This window comes from Stereum hirsutum (genome assembly GCF_000264905.1).
Source record: "Stereum hirsutum FP-91666 SS1 unplaced genomic scaffold STEHIscaffold_3, whole genome shotgun sequence".
NCBI lineage: Eukaryota > Fungi > Basidiomycota > Agaricomycetes > Russulales > Stereaceae > Stereum > Stereum hirsutum.
Window position 1 is genome coordinate 380,206 of NW_006763133.1, and position 18,888 is coordinate 399,093.

Consider the following 18,888-nt stretch of genomic DNA (forward strand, 5'->3'; position numbering starts at 1 on the left):
GCTGTCTTGTTCATTCATCATGTGTCGCATCTTGGCTCGCTATCGTGGACGTGGCCCCTCCACACATGAGCCTTTGACTGTGCTCATATAACTACGACATTAGCCAAAGAGATTGAGGTCCGGAGAACCTGCAGACTCTAAGAATAGAACGAGCAGACACTTCTCCCGCTTGTTCGGACTCTTCATGATATCAGTTCTCGCAGTCACTTTTGTCGAGTCTTTCTAAAGATGGCTCTGCATTCACATAGAAGGGTCACACTCAAGGGCTTCACGCGCAGAACCTCCCGATAGTATATCTTTGTGATAGCGAACCTTTCCACAGATAAGGACATCCCGTCGAGCAGTGCATGGACGGACACGTACATTCACCACTTCCACTCTATCCGTATCACTTATCCGAAGTCTACCTCTGAAATGATATACCCGTGCCGCTAGAAATAGGCGCAATCGAGTGATCATACAACTCGTGGGCTGTTCTTTCGACCGTTCATGTCTCTTCGTCTCTTCAACCAACACAAGATGTCGACTAATCAGCCTCCCGCTTCGTCCACCCTCGGCTACCAGCCTAACGCCGACATCGAAAAAGTCACTGAGAAGGCCTTGGACATGGAGAAGAATGACATAGTTGCTGAAGTGTACGATGTGGAAGACGACTCAGATGTTGGTACGAGCTCCAGATGCACCTTGAGCACAGTCATAAAATTCTAACATGTCCTTCATCGTAGTGCTTGCGGAGGGTCAATACACGGAAGAGCAGTACAAGACTCTGAAACGCAAGATCGACCGGTACTTGCTTCCTCTCATGTGGTTGTGTTACGGTCAGTCCCTATCTCCTCAGATATTGATGAATTATACTCATTGCACTCGCGAGCAGGTCTTCAACAGTCCGACAAGACTTCACTCGGCACTCAGGCAAACTTTGGTCTCGAAACGAGCACGGGGCTAGTTGGGAATCAATATCAATGGCTTACAACTATTTTCTGTGAGTACTGTACATATCACCCGCTCATGGGCCCAAAGACTGACTATGGCCATGCTTCGATGGTCAGATCTGATGTACATGTGCTTCGAGGTATGATCGATGTTTGTGCAGTATAACCTCAGGTTACCTACAATCCTGCAGTTTCCTTCCAACCTTCTTCTTCAACGATGGAAAATGGGGCGAACACTGTCTCTTTGCATGATAATATGGGGAATTATCGTTCTGTGTATAGGTTTTGGTTCGTCCCTGAAGTCTCGTGTACCATGACCGGTCATGTTGATTTTTGGCCCAAACAACAGCTAAGAACTTTAGCCAACTCATTGCGCTGAGAGCTCTTCAGGGCATCGCGGAGTGCTGCATCTCTCCAGGTATGTCTCCAATCCGTATAATATTCAATCATCTTAGCCTTGACCATGCGTCTGTCAGGGTTTGTTCTCGTCATTGGTTCTTGGTATAAAACCCGCGAGCACCCTTCCAGAGCGCTATTCTTCCAGGTCAATATATACGTCGGTTATTGTACAATGAGGTATTCATTGCTGACCGAGAAGTGTGCAATTGCAGAGTGCAAACGCCGGCTTCGGAATTATCAGCTCACTCATTCTCTACGGTATTGGAGCTCGAGACTCGAGCGACGAATCCTGGCGCGGGATGTCCTACGTGAGTCATCTCACATATACTGTAGCCCTCATATCTTCATGACTCACTGCCTCTTGCACCGACGTTAGTTCCTAGGCTCCGTCACCATTGCAGTTGGAATCATATGCCTATTCCTGCTCGGTACTCCCTCTGAAGTTCGTTGGGTGACGCCGGAAGAACGAAGAATGGCGAACGCTAGGATTGTTTCGAATCAGACGGGACATGATACCACGGGTGTGAAGAGCTGGAAGTGGAGCCAAGTTAGGGAGGCTTTCTCCGATCCTGTGGTATGTTCTATCAGGGTGGTCAAAATATGTGAATGTTGATGAGAAATGTGGCGTGGTATTCAAGGTCTACATCACGCTGTTGAACGCGTTTTTCAGCTCTGTCCCGAACGGAGGCTTAACGACTTTCGGATCTATCCTCTACAAGTCTTTCGGCTTCAGTGCGTTTCATTTTGAGTTAACTTCAGGCTAAGGAAGGAATCTGACTGTGGAGGCTGATGGTTTCCTTGTTCACATAGCCTCTCTGGAGGTCATCCTCTACGGTCTTCCGAGCAACGTTTTCAGTGTGCTCTGGTTCATTGTCGTCGGCCTCACGGTTTCACGATACCAGAATCTTCGTCTATACTTCATGGTGTTTTCATCCTTATGTCCCCTCGCCGGATTCCTAGGTCTTGTCATTCTTCCGTCCGATGATAAGTATAGGTGGACGAAGTGGGGTACGTTCGCATCGGTATTTTCGACTTCTTTCTCGTTGGTAGCTGACATTTTATCGATATGGCGAATCGACAGGCTGTCTCTTCCTCACAACTCCTTTTGTAGTTTCTATGTTCATGGGATGGAGCCTCATCCCATCTAACATCCCTGGTCGCACCAAACGCACGGTGGCGAGCTCGTTAACGTTCGTGGGATATTGTGTGGGTAACATGGTCGGCTCTCAAATCTTTCAGAGCAAGGATGCTGTAAGTCACGCCCGTAGCATTAATTGTGGCCCTTGTATAAGGTCAAGTTCGACGCTGGCTAACCCGTGTACGACTTGTATTGTGCGTTCAATGTCGGTATAGCCAAGGTATATCAAGGCAAGCTCGGTATGCGCTGCAAGCTTTGGCGCAGAGGTCCTCTTGATATGCCGTACGTCCCTTTTCACCCCTGCCCTCTTATTTAATGACATAATTCTCTTGCTTTTCTTGGACCTTCATCCTCATCGCATCATTATAAACACAGTCTGGCGCATCATTTACGTTGTCCGCAATCGGCGCAAGGACAAGCTCATAGCGAACGACGGCCTCACGCCCGAAGAACGTGTCAAGGAAGGAAAGAGACTCGGCGAGGCAGATGCGACGGATTTCGAGAATCCATATGTACGTTTCTAACTCCTTGTGGTCTGGCTCTTGCTAATGGTCGATGGACTCTAGTTCCGGTATACCATGTAAGGATGCGACCTGTGTAGGATGACGACGAGTGCTGCGTAACGATGTTCTGGTCCTCTAGACATATAGATTTATTCATATTCTGTTGTATCATTTGAGAATCGTATGGTCAAAGGCAAACACGTCGAGGCCTGCAAAACGTTACTGGCCAGAGCTCGTTCCAGGTGGCGTGGCACAGCGAATGTCCCACGATTGTCGGTGATGTGGCGCTCCTAGCTCCAAGCAATGAAGTCCCGTCCTCAATATCTCATAACAGTCTGCACCACAATATTACACCCAGCTTCCTGATTCGAAATGCGAAACACAAGGCAGAACTGACTGGACACCGGCGGTCGCAACTAATACAAAACCTTACTCAACCTCTGCACACTGTTCAATAGCACGTCTCCCTTCCTCAACACCGTCTCGCACTGCGCATTCTTCACTTCCGGCCGATTTGTCTCGACGATCCCATGTACTTTGTCAATGGAGGCATGCAGACGACCCGAGGCGATGAAGCGGGAGAGTTCGCTACAAGACCCAACAGCCCATATCAATATTGAAACGCAGCAGTTAGTGAGTATGATTAGTTATCGGATGGATGGAAGGAAAAGGGTACGAACGTGTCCATGAATTCTACAGAAACACCGAAGGCTCTGCTCAAGCTCTCCAGTGTCAAACTTCTGTAACTCTCGAGGAGTTGGGTGTAGGCGAGGATACGCATCTCGCGGACGTAGTACCGCGCGTGTGGTGCGAGCAAGCGCGAGGGTAGCAGATGGGTTTGTTCAAGGGTTGCTATTGAAGGATGTAAGCGAGCTTGAAGACGAAATTTATGGTGGGAAGGGTATGCAACTGAAACGCACCGAGGGCGACGAAGAACTTGTCGTAGTGGCAGTCGTACAGAGATTTTGTGACATCAGCAAGAACTGGGAGTTCGGGAAGAACTTGGTTGACTTCTGGTGCTGCGATAATCTGGGGATAGAGCGCAAAATTAGCCGTTGAGTATATTAGATAAACATAACGCGGTGATCTAAGTAGAACGTATGTGGCAGACGCCTCATGTGACAATCCTGCAGGGTGGGCCGTGGTCTATCTGCACCCCAAATAGTAGAAAGAGAAAAACTTGTCAATGGATCGTTCAACATACCTTCTTCTTCAGATCCACCCGGTTCAACGTCAATACAGCACTAATGACCGTCAACGCCACAAAGTCGTTGTACGACAGTAGCTCTGTCGCAGTGAACGTGCTCAGTGCATCAATGAACAGGTCGCTGGCCTGCCTGAACTTCCGTATTGACAGCGCGTGTAGACCGGAATAGACCTTCAGGCGGTTCCGGCGATCCCAGTCTCCTCCTTCGTCGACGAGAGATTCGGCTTTTGTGAGGTTGGAGGTAATTAATGGGATATCGGCGAAGAAGAGCCCAATTCGGACAAGAGTAAGGGTGATGTCGATGCGCGAACCAAGCCCTGGTGTTTTGTCCAGGGCAAGCGTTTGAGCTTCAATGGCCTTCTCCTATTGCAACCAATTTGTGCAAAAGTATCAGCTCACGAGTCAAAGGCATTTATCACATAGGCTGAAACTATATCACCCTCTCTCCGATCTTGGTCAAATAGGCCGCCTTCGCTTTCAGTGCGTCCCCGATTTCGCTCTCACCCTCCGTCTCCTCAGCGTCCTTCAGCCGCTTGTCCAACTTTTCGAGTTCCTCCTCATTTTGCTTCTCCATCTGTTTCAGCAGCTCTTCGTCCATGTTAAGTGCACCTGCTGCAGTGACTAGGCGATAGTATGGTGCCATGGAGTCTGCCTTGATACCTTCCAGGAGAGATGTGCGGGCCGCTGCATGGAGAGTGGAGAGGGAAGGTTGGAGAAGAGTATAATATTGTTGTGGGAGAGTAAGATTCGGAATGGGGAGAACGTTATCTTCGGCCATTGTTGAGCTCGTTGTCAAAAGTAGTGAGGTCGGGGTCTGGAAGACGAAGGGAACGGTGAACGCGTGAGGGGCTTGCGATGGACGCGACGCGTCACCACCAATTGAACAGGCACCCTAACCCCACACCCGGGCTCGCCACTGTTGTGCACAACACCCTAACCCCTGAATCGGGTCTGACGCGTACGCGTACGCGTTCACTTTCCTGAACCTGCACGAAGTCATTATCCCCTCCATTCCTTGTTTAATCATGTCCAGCACCGCAGGCCTCCTTACTGAAGCACAATCACTGTCAAAGACAGACCCAAAACGCGCCGAACAAATTTTCAGGGATATTCTCAATGCCTCAGGGAATGACGCTGTGGCTGGTACGGACGATGCGTCCAAGGATCAGGCGTTGAGGAACCAGGAGACCGCGCTCGTTAAGCTAGGAGAACTTTATAGAGATCAGAAGTGCGTTAATTCTTGACAATGCTCCGACATGTATGAGACTGACCTTGCTTGCCTACTCTATTGCTCAGGAACCCACAGGGACTGGCGGAAGTCATCACACTCTCCCGGGCCTTTATGTCTTCCACAGCGAAGGCAAAGACAGCCAAACTCAGTTAGTTACATCACCCGTCATATTTCATTGTCTAAATATGAGTGTACAGTTCGCACTCTCCTCGACTTCTTCAATCCTATCCCGGACAGCCAGAACATTCAAATCGCCGTACTAACTGATAATATCGACTGGGCCAAGCGCGAGAAGCGGATATTCTTGAAGCAATCGCTGGAGACAAGACTTATTGGAATGTAAGTTCTCACTTCATCTTGGATCGACAGTGAGTTGGGACCAGGTTACTCGCCACTCGAACGAAGTCCTCTACGGCGTCTGTTATGCAATCCGCCAGTCCGCAACACGCCAATATAAATATAGTGCCTTCTCCTGCGTATGAAGATGCCGTACAGGGCGCTATATCGTTTTATAAGCTGGGCATCTTAACCTGTCGCCCTCCGTAGAGACGATTTCGAGAATAGCTGTGTGGCGTGTGTGGCCCAGACTAGATCTCGGAATATCTGTGTTTCCAGGCGAGGACTCATTGAACATCCACCCTAAAGAGCTTTTACTTCTGTTGATACGGGTGGTATTAAATTTTATTACTTTGACCATTATATTAAAACTACTGCTGTAGGTCATGATGCTGATAATCGTCTCATATTATAGCCAACTCGACATCGGTCAATACAAGCCAGCGCTCGCACTCATTGATAGCCTCCTCACCGAACTCAAACGCCTCGACGACAAGATGATCCTTACCGAAGTCCACCTCCTCGAATCCCGCGTCCACCGGGGAACAGGAAACTTTCCCAAAGCTAAGGTCTGCAACCCCCTCCTCCTTCACATCCTTCCTCAACATCCGGAGATTTGTATCAATGGTTTTCTTTTTTTTTCTTATTTGATCTGATAGGCCGCCCTCACCTCCTCCCGCACCGCTGCAAACTCGATCTACTGCCCACCCCATCTCCAAGCCGCCCTCGACCTCCAATCTGGAATTCTTCACGCGGAGGACAAAGACTACACGACTGCGTACTCATACTTCTTCGAGACATTCGAGAACATGAGCGCGCAAGATGATCCTGGAGCCCTGAACGCGTTGAAGTATATGTTATTGTGTAAAGTCATGTTGAACCTCGTAGGTCCATCTACCCTGGCAGTAAATGATGACATTCTAACTCTGCACGTGTAGCCAGAGGACGTGACTTCTCTACTTTCGATCAAGCTGGCCCTGAAGTACGCACAACTTAGAGATGTCGAGAGCATGCGTGCGGTTGCACGGGCACACCAGAACCGTGACCTTGCAGACTTTGAAAAGGCACTCCGAGATTACCGGGAAGGTCAGCTCACACGGTCTTTCTCTTCACTTGTACTAGATATTGATTTGGTGGCAAATGCAGAACTTTCCTCAGACCCGACCATCCGTTCACATCTCGCAGCGCTGTACGACACTCTTCTTGAACAGAACTTGCTCCGGATAGTCGAGCCCTACTCAGTGGTGGAGATTGAATACGTGGCGCAGAGGGTCGGACAGGGCAGGCAGGATGTCGAGGCGAAGTGCGTTTCTGCTTCTGCTTCTGCTTCTCTTTCTTTCGCGAGGAACGCTGACGTTCTCTGTGATGTGGCATGGGTGGTGTCGACTTGATAGGCTGTCGCAGATGATCCTGGACAAAGTCTTCCACGGCGTTCTCGATCAAGGACGGGGATGCCTCCTAGTCTTCGATGAAACGGAAGGCGACGTACGTAGCCATTCTCCCTAATCACTCTACCTGGTTTCGGTTCCTGCATATGCTAATTTTATCGCTTCAATCGGACAGAACACGTACGGTGCTGCCATTGATACTCTAGAACAAGTAAGCAAGGTAGTGGAGTCGCTCTACGCGAAGGTGCGTCCGTTCTTTCCGGACTGGCCTGTCTGCTTTGCTGACATGTGTTTTGTGGGTGTTGGGTACATTTAGACTGTGAAGATAGCATAGGTATAGATCTGGTGGTTGGGGATGTATCCTTGCCTGCGCATTTGTGTATTGTATCGATGCAAGAAATCGATTCATCTTGCAGCTCTTTTCGACCTCTGGCCGGCATCGTTTCTAACGTATGTTGGACCATGACATGCAACGATGCGGATGTCATTGACTGCTTTCTGGACATGGCAATGGACCATTGTGCGCATCGACCATGCGATGAGCGAGAGTGAAGATGCAGTACATTGGAAGCAGGCCGCCAGCATACAAGGAATACATCCGGTCCAGTCCGAAACCAAGATTGTGAACTAGCTGACAGAACTAAGAATTATCTAATAGGCTACATTCACGCCCTTGCCCTCCAGGGCATCCCACTCCGCTCCCAGAAGCCTCTCGGCGATAAAATGCGCCACGTCCTTCCGGCTGACCGTGTAGCCACCCTTCACCGCCAAATCTCCCTCAGCCTTGATTCTATACTTCTCCTTACACTCTCCATCCGTCAACAACGCCGGTCTCACTACCACCACACGCTTCAACTCTCCCTTCCCTGGCAATCCTTCGGTCTGGTCCCAATCTTCCGGTAGGATGTGTTCCTCAGATTCCGGATTACCGAGCGCCCGAGCGAGAATCCTTTCGGCGCCTTGTTTGTCCTTGTGAGGACTGTGGAGGACACGATAGAAAACACGCATGGCGAGGGGCAGTGTGGAGGTGTTCTCGGGTGTGAGGCCGGTTGATGTGACGGCGACGATGCGTGGAAGGGTAGATGTGCGAGGCATGGTGGAGAGGGTGTTGATCAGTGAGTGGGAGCAGAGATCGGGTGGCGAGATGAGGAAACCACAGGTGAGGCTGAATGTGGGCGTGCCACCTGAGAGATATAGGGTTTAGCACCACAATTCAACCTAATCTTCCGAGAAAGCAGCAAAGGTATAGGTGAACTTACCGACGGTGAAAAGGAGAACGTCGACTTGTCCATCCGCGTCTGACGAGGAACCTGGGACATTCTGACCCGCTACCTCCCAACCTCGACGGACATCTTCTTTCACCAAAGCATCTCCCTTCACGGTTCGGACCCTTCCCTGCTTGACGAATCCCTGGATAGCTTCATCCTCATCAAAACAAGAGGGGTTTCGGAGGAGGAACGTCACTGTGGCGCCTTTATCTACAAACAACCATGGTGCAGATTCAGATTGACACGACGCTAACACACGAGGAAAATGGATGGACTTACGAAGAAGCCTGAGGCTAGCGTGATATCCAATATTGCGGGAACCTCCGATGGTGTAGACTTTCATTGTTGTCGAAGTCATTGGTTTATCCGATGAAGATGGTGTGAAGAAGGTGATACAAGGAGTAGATCCAAGTAAAGAGTATGAGTTGTAGCTGTAGTAGAGAGACGTCAAGTCAAAGCGGTAGGCGAATTATATACTCGGTCTACATCGGGCTCGGGCAACGAGTAGAATGCAAAGCCAACAGCCAGTACGCTAAAGGACGTACACTTTCCAACAGGTTTACCCAGGCCGTCAAAGCCATCAACGCCATGTCGATACACCTGCACTGCCTATCGTGTACACCGTCTTCGAGGTGGTTAGTTCGTTTCCCACGCACTTGATGTGGTCCGCTGAGCATGATGATGACTCCGGTGACTCACCAGTGGAAAGGATCACTGCCTCAAGATACACCTCACCTGAAGGGCTATGTTTCGCATTGAGAACTTAGGGGAACTTAGACATCCTAGTACGTGCACTTGGTCCAAACCTTTTTAAGGTCTGGTCTGGTCAGGTACGGTAGTATGACAAGATAAGCATATCAGAACTGTAAATGTATGTGAAGTTACTTACCTTAGACTCCGAGCAGATAGGCCTCTAATAGCCACCCTTGCGCACGATGGCGTCAGGACACAGACGGACAAGGAACAGGACTAAACGGGAGCAAAAGCTGGCAATAGTCCATCCCATTACGGACGCGTTGTCATTGATCCCGAGGAATGCGCGGGTGTGGCCTATCTCAATGTATCGATGGGGCCGACTGCATGAACGAAGAGTGCACCCTCAAGATCTGATCTACCGGTCCGATGTCGCTCTTCATGTTCTGTAATCCTTTCCATACACACACTTGCGTATGATATAGTGCATACATACATGCTCCGAGAACTCGTGCGCCCAAAACGTCTACCCTATAATTCCTGCGCCGCCTTCGAAGCCTTCCTCTCATCCCGCGAGCCTGGTGGCTTCGAATTCATCATCGCACCTAGGAAGTCGTGGATGATGTCCGCGGCTGCGATAGCTGTGATGTCGGCTATCAAGACGATTCAATATGATGTCAGGATGAAGTCCAGGACGATAACATATAGACTGAAGAGACCGGAGCGTACCATTATCATACGCGGGCGCAACTTCGACTAGATCAGCACCACTGGGGCATGGGGAACACAAGATGATCAGTATCGCACGCAGAAGAATATAAGGCAGGAGTGTTTGAAGAGGCATACACGAAATTTAACCCGGAAAGACCCCGGATAATTCGCTTCACTTCACGGCTTGTCCATCCTCCAATTTCGGGTGTACCAGCTGTGACCAGGTTATTATCAGAATTGACCGGGGTGGATGTCTATGAAAAAGAATGAACGTACTTGCGGGAGCCATGCTAGGATCGAGGGTATCGATATCAAGCCTGCCCAAACCAACAGCCAACAGTCATGAGTACGAGCACATACACTGCAACGGCAGGAAAATTGCACTGCAAGCCATCGTGAACGCAGGGACATACGTGAGATATACAGGATTATTCCCCACACGATCCCGAATGCGCTTGATAACTCCATTGACTCCAATGTCGTCGATATCTTCAGCAGAAATGATTATGAAGCCGACGTCGAGGTCATTCTTCATGCTGCTCTCCCCCTATGATTAAGAACCACCAATTTCCCAGCAAGTCGCCATGTTTCAGTTAAAGAGCCAGATTTGCGCAGGCGGCTTCAGGCAGAAATGACAGACGCACCGGCATCTTCTGCCTAATCCCCGCGTGAATATTCGTATCCTTGATCATCAGTCCTTCCTCATTCGCGACGAAGAAATAACTTCCATGGGTGACTGGGTCTGGCTTTGGTGGAGCAGGTACGCGCTTGGGGCCTCCGGTGTCAAGATGCGCGTCAAAGTGGATGACCGAGACGGGGCCATAGAACTTGTTGAGAGAACGAAGGATGGGAAGGACAATCGTATGGTCGCCACCGAGTCTGGATAGGTTTTAGGATGCATATTAGTGACCTGTGAGATGTGTACGTATCGACAGCAGGAAAGCGATTGTACGTACGTGACGATCTTAGGATGGGTCCAGTTGGATTTGGAGACGGAATGGGAAAGCAGAGTATCATATGCGACTTCCATTTGGTCCAACGCGAGCAAATTATCGTATGCGCTCAACGGGACCTATCACATTATCCATCAATATGCCGTCTCGTTCTCCACCTCGAATTCTCCAGCCAAACGAGAAAAGTAAAACAGACACGTACATCGCCACAATCCATGACCTTCACTCCCTCATATGGGTTCATCCCCCATGCTAACGAGTGCCCCCACACTTCGCTTTGCCTCCTACTCCCCAGCCTGATTCCATGCGGCCCGAACCGCGCACCAGCCCTATACGAAGTCGTGGTATCGAATGGCATGCCGAAGATGGCGATATCATAGGACGTGGATGGGTCATCGAGACAGCGAGCATAATCAAGGTGTGAGAAGGACAGTGGGCCTGTGTAGGAGAGATCGGATTGGGGCCCATATTTAGCCAAGTAGTTTTGCGGCTGCTTGGAGTCTGCGTTGGAGGACGAGACGGGCGAGACGGCTGGAGATATGTAGCCAAGAGGGACATGGTGCGAGTGTACCTCGTCCGCACGCGACAGCAGGCCCTGAAGAAGGAAAACCAGTGCGATTGTAGACTTCACCCCTGTCTTCATCTCTGAAACTCCAACCTGTCCGAAGAGGGAGAAGTAGGGAGAAGTCGAACGATGACCATCGTCGACCGCTACCGTCGAATATATAGCTTCCGGGAAGAGCTCTACATTTGTTATATGGGTTTGATATCTAAGACTGAACACGAGCTCGAGGATTCAGGCCCAAGGATCGGTCAAGGTGGATGCCACGGCAGATAGCTAGGGGCGTAGATAAGGAGAATAGTCCTGTCCCGTCGGAAAACCCGCATTTCCCCTCCACGAAAGAACGCGACTTTTCAGTAACAATAGGGTCATATCCAGTGTTTATTCGAGAAGTTTTACAAGACAGTGAGATGTGCGCACGTAGGGATCGGTCGCAATTAGGGATGGTGGTCAAAGGAGATCATTTGTTGGCCATTTATGAGCCACTTTCGACGGACTCACCCCGGATACTGCCGGCTCCCAAGCTACATGCACTACTTGGTGCCACTCGAGGGGCCACCCAATAGTCAGTACAAACGATAGCGGCCACTACCCCAGGCTTGGGCGAGCGATGCTCACTCCGAGCATCCGAGTACTGATACAAGCCGTTAAGTAAGTTGGGCTCACTGTGTATGCATTTGTATGCAATACCTGCGTGATATCGAACCTCACGAAGTCATCCATGGTGGTATATTTGCTATCATCTCTCTGGGTCCTCCCAAACGGTCCCCAACTTCGACCTTACCTCCATCTCCATACCCTGAATCCGAAGTGTCTCCCCAAACTCTTTCCCACTGGAACCTCGTATACCCAGTTCCTCGTCATTACCATGCCCATAAATTGGCACCGGCACCCTCCACTGAAGTTCCTCCAGCCTTTCCCCAGCACCCCCACGCGCCACTAAATCGTCAGAATCTTCCATGCCAGTGCTCGTCAGGTCGGTAGGATGGATCCACGAGATATGTGTACTGTTGGATGATCGAGGACGATGATTGTGACGAATCGGTCCAGTAGGTGTAGAGAAGGTGGAGGTGAAGAAGCGGGAGCCCGAGGTGTGGAAGCGGACTTGGAGAATTATGAGACAATATACGATGCCCTATGCACACAAATGATCAGCCAGAGAGTAGCATGCATCGAGATGGATGAGCCTACAATCAGCGGCGTGATAATATCTAGCGCGGGGTACTGGCCGTTCGAGCCTGCGATGTATGTGCACAAGAACGCAATAATACCTGACGTGTAGAGGGCTCCACTTTCTGCGAGGACAACGATAACGGGTACCATGCCGCTCATTCCGAGGCGGAAGTCGTCGCGGAAGCTACCAGTGGTGTATATTCGGTAGATAATCATCACTTCGAAGTGGAGTCAACATGAGATGAGAGCGGTATAAGAGTTTTACGAGACAGAATGGGTACCTACAGGTGCAGTAGACATTGACAAACACGGTAACAGAGAAGAAGGTGGTGACAAAGGGTGGGGCAGTGACAAAGGTGGAGGTTCCGGGAACGACTTTGGACCAGGTATTCATGACGAGGACCCCAGAGACTACATACAACCATTTGATCAGTCCAGTCGAAACACTTCAACGGGTAGCAACAAAAGATATAGACGTACCAAATGCAGCAACCATAGCTACAACAGGCGGAACAATAACAAGTAATCGTCTACTGAAAACGACGTAACAACGCCACACCTATAGAATTACGGTGTCAGCTTTCCATTGCTCGCCTAGATCTGTATCATGAATGGAAGACGTACAATCACGCCATCACCAAGCAACGTCTGAGCCCAATACAGACACGTCTTCGCTGTGAAAATCGGAGCAGACAGGTCGCCGTAGTACCCCGAGATGCTCGACGCAGGGATCGACTCTGAGCCTTCGGGTATGAATGCGTGAAACGCTCGGACGAAGTCAACCGCGAGATGCTGAATGTATGAGGAGTTAGATGGTTCGTAATGTGGTGGCATTTTGACCATAGGAGAGCAGCGTACTGCTGTGGCGAGAAGGAGCATCAGGACGGCGATCGAGGCGATCGTCCGAGATGCTTTTCCTGTATCTCTCGAAGAGGCTAGGACTGCGAGGAGGAAGATGTCAAGGATGAAGAAAACGCCTAGGCCAAAGGATATCAGACAACTTCAGTGCTAAGGAAGATGTAAATGTACGTACCATACACAAATGTTTCGAGGAAAAGCGCCAATAACTCCGCTTTTACCAGAGAGATTCCCATTGTCCGGGTCACTTAAAAGATGATAGCATACGGTATATCCGCGAGACTAACGACTCTGCGCTGTCAGGAAGAGGGGGTTGTGGCAGAAGGGGCGAACGTCGTGGAGGTGGGCATATCGTAACACGTTGCTCGTCACAATATCGGCTTCTACATGGAGCACATGAACAGAACGTCAGTAACTTCCGACCGGGAAGAAAGCTATATGGATGTAACTTCACGCCATGGTAAAGACCGCCACGGCTCTTCGTCTCCCATGCATGGACTTCTGTTGACTGAAAGGGAAGATTGTATTTACCAACTCCCTCTCGTACTGTAGATAGTTGACTAGTACCTACTTTCAGCGCCCCTGGCTTTCGCTGGCGCTATACAAATGCAATTGAATTTAAAAAAAAAAAAAAAAGGGAAGATTGCAGCATCAAATGGACTAAATATATCGCCACATTGTACTAAACTCGGCGTGAAAATATTTCGAGTGACACGGCGTGGGAGGTTAGATTTAGATGGAGATGCATGGCCTTTAAGTGTCAATAAATCAAGTGCTGTAACAGGATCAGGAGAGTTCATGTACAAGTGCGATACAGCGAAGACCTTCGGAGGATAGTTTGAAGGCCTAAACGCAGCGAATAGTGGACATTATTGCGAGCGAATCAGGCGACGATAGGTGACGAGGTGCGAATCGGATCTCAAAGGCCGAATATGGCAGAGAGCAGGCGGTGATCAGTGACTGGAAGATTGGGGATACCTTGTTTACTTATAGAACAGCGGTGAGTAGATGGGCGGTAGGAAAAGGGTAAACAGTATAGCTCGTGCGAGAAAACCTTTCACTAAATCAGGACCTTGCACGTTTTCATGCTCAAGTTCAGTCCGTACCAATGAGGCAGGCCTCGAGAATTGAAGGACACGTGTAACGGTGAGTCCCTCAGACCTTCAGACTGACGCACTGAGCACTGAGCACTGAGCAAGATGGAGAAGGACAGAACGGAGAATTGGGTGACAGGTGACGCACGTTAGCTCATCACCCCAGTTGTAACTCCGACGTTTCGGAGTCCAGCTGACCCTGAAACTGACAATCCCCTCAGGCTTCCGATTGGCTTCCGAACGACTCCAAATTCTGAGTCGTCGTTGAGAACAGACGTGTGTGTTTCTTCTCAGGACAGACACTCACACCAACTAATAGCCTATATAAATCTCGTTGCATCACTATAGGTATGTGGAGCGTCAGGTGCATTCTTGAGTATGACGTGAATAGCAACATGCCCTCGTATGTATACTGACTTAGTGCTAGTGATAGCCACCCCCAGGCCCACCAGCAAATAGATGGCCAGACCTAGTGCCTGTGCTGGCACGGACGAGTACGATGTAAGTCCCAGTATATTTCACCAGATTGTGTGTGTTATCAATCTGACTAACTATGACCTACGATATCAACGCCGGTTCGCACAACCATCCCCCATATATCATCATCGCTGGCCATGCAAGGGCACTCGCCGCCAATGCGGCCAGGTTAGCCATGAACCCCGATCAAAGAGCAGCGCCCGATTTTGCTACATCTTTGCTTTCAAGAAGTTCTCCAAGTTACGAGTTCTAAGAGCCTTTGTTCGGATGGAACATCACTGCAACACAGACAAGACGTCAGGCTCCTCTGATGTTCTGGAATCTGTGTTCATCGTTTCTGTTTCTTTTCTCTTGGTATCGCCGCTGTTTGTTCGTTCCTGAGGGCGGCGCAGATGCGTTTTCCGAGGAATAACGCGGATCTAGACTGCAAAACGTCATGAGCGTTTATATGAGACCAGGCTTTTGCTCAGACCGCCAAGCAATCTAGCTTTCACACTCGAGCATTTAGCCTGACTACCACCAAGACCAACAGCTTGTACTTCTGAAACCTCACCCACTACTCAACAGCTGGTATCGGCCGCCATTCGAAGATGCAGCGAGCAGTGATGGTCTTCTTTGTCCTTTTCGCGGCCACAATCCTCTTCCTCCTTGCAATATTTTTTCCGCACGTTAGCCGCCTAGATACTGCCATTCTGTCGATGTCCTCCGAGTGGAATACGACTCCTGCGGCTGCTGATAATCCAAAAGCCGCCATAGTGATGCTCGTCTCTCCGTCAAGAATGACAGAGATGACAATGGCTCTATACAACATAGAGGACCGATTTAATCGGCGTTTGAAGTATCCTTATGTTCTGTTCACACCGTATGACGAGGCGTATAGCATTACGGATGAGATAAAAGCCAAGGTGGCACATATCACTGAGGGAAGAGCAACATTTGGTACGTGGTCTCAGAGGTTCGGAGAGACATGCACAACTTATGTTCCCGGTTAGCTGTTATTGAACAGGAGTATTGGGACGTACCGGCGTTTTTAGACAAAAAGCGAGTCGACTCATCTCTGCGTAATATTGGGTACACATCTCTTCAGCGGACCGCCCCTTTTATCCGAATTGACGGACAATTGGTAGGTTCTCGCTTGGATATCGCGCGATGTGTCGATTCTATTCTGGTAAGCACATGATTCTGATGCTTCGGTGGCCTTTCTCATGATCCTCCGTGCACAGGGCTCTTCTGGAGACATCCCGCGACATCTCGATATGATTGGTTGTGGCGACTGGACTCGGACATAGAGTTTCATTGCGACGTAGTGCGTTCGATATACTTATGACCTTCGTTGAGGCCTCTGATAGCCCTCGCAAAGCCATACGACCCAGTCGAACGCTTAATATCCGAAAACGCGCTCTACGGTACGTCCACAGATATATTAACTCAGATGCTCACCTGATTGGATGGACAGGTTTCGTACAGGTCACTTACGACGCAAATTGGGTCCAGGAATCGCTCGCCTCGAACGTTTCATTTTTCCTTTCCCAAAATAAGCAACTGATTCCCCCAGACGCAAACCTCCCGTTCGCTTGGAAGGGCGACAGTGCTGTTGAGAGTGCTTTGAACGGAGTGGCCGACGGTGGGGATTCGACCGGCAACACCGTATATGTGAGTTACTGTTCCTGGCAGCGTCTACCGAATCCTTCTCACACGGTACGATTGTAGAACAACTTTGAGATCTCGCACAGGAGCATTTGGGAGAGCGAGCTATACACTTCATTCTTCGAATTTTTGGACCTGGCTGGCGGTTAGTGATTCTTCGTATTCGGTTCCCTGTTCTTCCATCCCGCGCTCATAGCTCTTGATCCACAGGGTTCTTCTACGAGCGATGGGGAGACGCACCCGTCCATTCCTACGGACTTGCGATGTTGCTCAGGAGAGAACAGGCGTACCAGTTTCATGACTTAGGGTACGTCTTTCCACTGCCCCAGAACTTTAATCGCCCGTGATCTCTGAATACCTTTGTCATAGCTATCAGCACCAAGGATGGGAATATGAGTGTCCTAACCTCGACCGGTGTGCGTGCCTGAAGGAGGGTGCTGCCCTTGACTTTCGAGATGATGGAGCAAAGTATGTATCTCTGTCAAGACCCGTTGTGCACGTCACTTATGCTCTCGGTATTTAGGTGGTTCGATCCTCAGAGGTAGACTGTGACTAGGTGTGCTAAAGGAACAAATGAGGCCGGACGGTTTGATGGAAGTCTGCGACGGACTCGGCCTAGTCATTGTAGATCATGCGTTGACGCGCCTGACACATAGCATGTAGGTTAGGCCGCCAATGAACAGTATATACGCATGCACATACTCTCCTTCTTCCTCCATTACTTCTGAGCGATGATCACAGCCCGCAGACACAGTAGCCGGGTAGTGACGTCCTGCAATACCTCGAAACTCCTGGACGGCAGAAGCCAATTTTTTCTGCAAGTGCCTGTGGTGGTCCATCAGACCGTTTCCACAAAACCACTCGGCAGGCGTGAAGGCGGCGGCGATGTCAAGGTGTTCCAGGTAACGGAGAGAGCTCAGGTCGTTCAGTAGGTTTGCCTGGCGATGTAGGCGTCAGCACATTCAAGTGGAGCAACTGATGTGAGAAATAGAGATCGACTCACTATGGCGTCGCCTGAAAAGTCGTCTTCGCAGATAGTGATGTAGAGTTTCTCGAGGCGTTCGCAGCTCAGCACACCTCTGATCATGCTACTATTATAACTCCAAGGCCCCGCATTAAACGAGTTGATGGGCAGCGACAACAAAGACGCAGAATGACCAGGAAGAATGACCGAGAAAAAGGTACGATGAAGGGGAGTGCCGTCGATGATTACTTCAGCCTGACCTGTCGCAGAGACCGATAGATGTTTCAAGCCGGAGGGTGGAATGATACGGTGACCACCCTTCTCGATCCAGTTGACCTCCAGGTGTGTAGATCCGAACTACCATCCTCACGACAGAGAGAAAGGAACGTGTCTTCATTCGTTGTCGAGGTCCTGGTGATATCCCAACCAGTGATCGTACTCTTCACAACATGGAGATGACGGAGATGTGGAAGCGTGTGTTGTTGATGGTGATAAAGACGTTCGATAGGCGTAAATACCGCAGAGGTATAGGAGTGCTCGCGTCGGAGGAAAAGTCTGGGAGGATGTCCTTCAGGTCAGGGACCTCTTTGACGCCTTCGTGCGAAGGCATCTCGACGTCGAGGAAGTCGAGATTGGGAGATTGGGATAAGATCAAAGCGAGATACGATGCAACGTCCATTGGCTGATTATACCTTCCGACAGGATAGTCGCAGCGGATAAGGAGAGTTCGGAGGTTTGGGAGGGTAGAGAAGGATGGAGTGTCTGACTTTGAGACGAGGGACTGGAAGATCAATTCGACCTTTTCTAAGAGAGGCAGCGAGCCGAGGGCACAAGAAACCGTGTTGTTGATACCACACCTTGAGTATCTGCTATCGAAGTTCCATCTATGGTCGATCAGCAAGGGCTCACATATCGAAACGACCCGAGAGGATAATGTACTTACTCGACAGAGTTCAGAGCCTTCATCTCCTTCAGTGCGCGAAAAATGAGTTCGTTTATCGCGGATGTGTCTTCAGTCATAGGTATGTCATTGTTTCGAGATGCAGGATGGTTCCTGGTCGTTCTCCTGGCACCAATAGTGACACGCTTCGTGTACGTCGCAATAGGCGAATATCAGCAGTAGAGACTGGGAAGATACTTATACGGAGCAGAATCCGTCTTCTGGAGTACGAGCAGTACTGTATCAGCCTGTCACTGGCAGGTAGGCAATGCGCTTGGTTACAAACTGATCGCCAAAACACGCCTTCGTTGGATGTCTGTCTGATCCGGCTGCGTCACGAAGGTGGGCTGAGCGCTGAACAGCCGGAACGCTGTGTCGGAGTGGAAATATAAAGCTCCGCTTCCGGTGATGTCC

General features: G+C 49.9%; 7 protein-coding genes across 7 annotated transcripts; 3 read left to right on the top strand and 4 right to left on the bottom strand.

The window, feature by feature from the left end:
• Positions 1-709: 709 nt before the first annotated feature.
• Positions 710-2,993, top strand: STEHIDRAFT_91891 (MFS general substrate transporter; the record flags this gene model as incomplete). Its single annotated transcript, XM_007300656.1, has 13 exons — positions 710-818; positions 872-982; positions 1,050-1,072; positions 1,124-1,220; positions 1,282-1,350; positions 1,409-1,476; positions 1,544-1,639; positions 1,708-1,905; positions 1,970-2,063; positions 2,142-2,339; positions 2,413-2,582; positions 2,685-2,751; positions 2,845-2,993. The coding sequence occupies 13 exons, from the start codon at positions 710-712 to the stop codon at positions 2,991-2,993; spliced, it is 1,449 nt and encodes a 482-aa protein (XP_007300718.1).
• Positions 2,994-3,124: 131 nt separating this feature from the next.
• On the bottom strand, positions 3,125-5,020 carry STEHIDRAFT_118723 (PCI-domain-containing protein). The gene is made up of 5 exons (XM_007300657.1): positions 4,619-5,020; positions 4,177-4,542; positions 3,893-4,001; positions 3,653-3,824; positions 3,125-3,560 (listed from the first exon to the last, which is right to left on the bottom strand). Exons 1-5 carry the CDS (start codon positions 4,955-4,957, stop codon positions 3,389-3,391), a joined length of 1,158 nt encoding a protein of 385 aa, XP_007300719.1. The 5' UTR covers positions 4,958-5,020; the 3' UTR covers positions 3,125-3,388.
• A 176-nt stretch (positions 5,021-5,196) lies between these two features.
• STEHIDRAFT_165941 (PCI-domain-containing protein) lies at positions 5,197-7,544 on the top strand. Its single transcript, XM_007300658.1, has 10 exons — positions 5,197-5,407; positions 5,476-5,558; positions 5,608-5,749; positions 6,162-6,315; positions 6,406-6,630; positions 6,685-6,832; positions 6,893-7,049; positions 7,141-7,231; positions 7,310-7,378; positions 7,451-7,544. The coding sequence occupies exons 1-10, from the start codon at positions 5,205-5,207 to the stop codon at positions 7,466-7,468; spliced, it is 1,290 nt and encodes a 429-aa protein (XP_007300720.1). The 5' UTR covers positions 5,197-5,204; the 3' UTR covers positions 7,469-7,544.
• Positions 7,545-7,697: 153 nt separating this feature from the next.
• Positions 7,698-8,745, bottom strand: STEHIDRAFT_73681 (uncharacterized protein; the record flags this gene model as incomplete). Its single annotated transcript, XM_007300489.1, has 3 exons — positions 7,698-8,318; positions 8,394-8,612; positions 8,682-8,745. 3 exons carry the CDS (start codon positions 8,743-8,745, stop codon positions 7,786-7,788), a joined length of 816 nt encoding a protein of 271 aa, XP_007300551.1. The 3' UTR covers positions 7,698-7,785.
• An 881-nt stretch (positions 8,746-9,626) lies between these two features.
• Positions 9,627-11,463, bottom strand: STEHIDRAFT_91904 (Arginase/deacetylase; the record flags this gene model as incomplete). The annotated part of the gene is made up of 8 exons (XM_007300659.1): positions 10,962-11,463; positions 10,763-10,878; positions 10,451-10,685; positions 10,220-10,353; positions 10,083-10,123; positions 9,942-10,020; positions 9,825-9,865; positions 9,627-9,748 (listed from the first exon to the last, which is right to left on the bottom strand). The coding sequence occupies exons 1-8, from the start codon at positions 11,400-11,402 to the stop codon at positions 9,627-9,629; spliced, it is 1,209 nt and encodes a 402-aa protein (XP_007300721.1). The 5' UTR covers positions 11,403-11,463.
• Positions 11,464-15,621: 4,158 nt separating this feature from the next.
• STEHIDRAFT_153401 (nucleotide-diphospho-sugar transferase) lies at positions 15,622-17,115 on the top strand (the record flags this gene model as incomplete). The annotated part of the gene is made up of 10 exons (XM_007300660.1): positions 15,622-15,862; positions 15,916-15,994; positions 16,051-16,091; positions 16,147-16,229; positions 16,284-16,329; positions 16,380-16,576; positions 16,634-16,715; positions 16,781-16,877; positions 16,940-17,038; positions 17,094-17,115. The coding sequence occupies 10 exons, from the start codon at positions 15,622-15,624 to the stop codon at positions 17,113-17,115; spliced, it is 987 nt and encodes a 328-aa protein (XP_007300722.1).
• An 84-nt stretch (positions 17,116-17,199) lies between these two features.
• STEHIDRAFT_153402 (uncharacterized protein) lies at positions 17,200-18,554 on the bottom strand (the record flags this gene model as incomplete). Its single annotated transcript, XM_007300661.1, has 5 exons — positions 17,200-17,215; positions 17,273-17,508; positions 17,574-17,891; positions 17,995-18,418; positions 18,478-18,554. The coding sequence occupies 5 exons, from the start codon at positions 18,552-18,554 to the stop codon at positions 17,200-17,202; spliced, it is 1,071 nt and encodes a 356-aa protein (XP_007300723.1).
• Positions 18,555-18,888: the final 334 nt, after the last annotated feature.

What these genes read in the sequence shown, in the direction of transcription:
- STEHIDRAFT_118723 (XM_007300657.1), bottom strand. Translation starts at nt 4,957, where the DNA reads ATGGCCGAAGATAACGTTCTCCCCATTCCGAATCTTACTCTCCCACAA. An exon ending in TGACCAAGATCGGAGAGAGG is followed by an intron (nt 4,543 to 4,618) that starts GTGATATAGTTT and finishes TGGTTGCAATAG; the next exon opens with GAGAAGGCCATTGAAGCTCA. An exon ending in GGGTGGATCTGAAGAAGAAG is followed by an intron (nt 4,002 to 4,176) that starts GTATGTTGAACG and finishes CTCTATCCCCAG; the next exon opens with ATTATCGCAGCACCAGAAGT.
- STEHIDRAFT_165941 (XM_007300658.1), top strand. Translation starts at nt 5,205, where the DNA reads ATGTCCAGCACCGCAGGCCTCCTTACTGAAGCACAATCACTGTCAAAG. An exon ending in GAGACAAGACTTATTGGAAT is followed by an intron (nt 5,750 to 6,161) that starts GTAAGTTCTCAC and finishes CTCATATTATAG; the next exon opens with CCAACTCGACATCGGTCAAT. An exon ending in GTAAAGTCATGTTGAACCTC is followed by an intron (nt 6,631 to 6,684) that starts GTAGGTCCATCT and finishes CTGCACGTGTAG; the next exon opens with CCAGAGGACGTGACTTCTCT.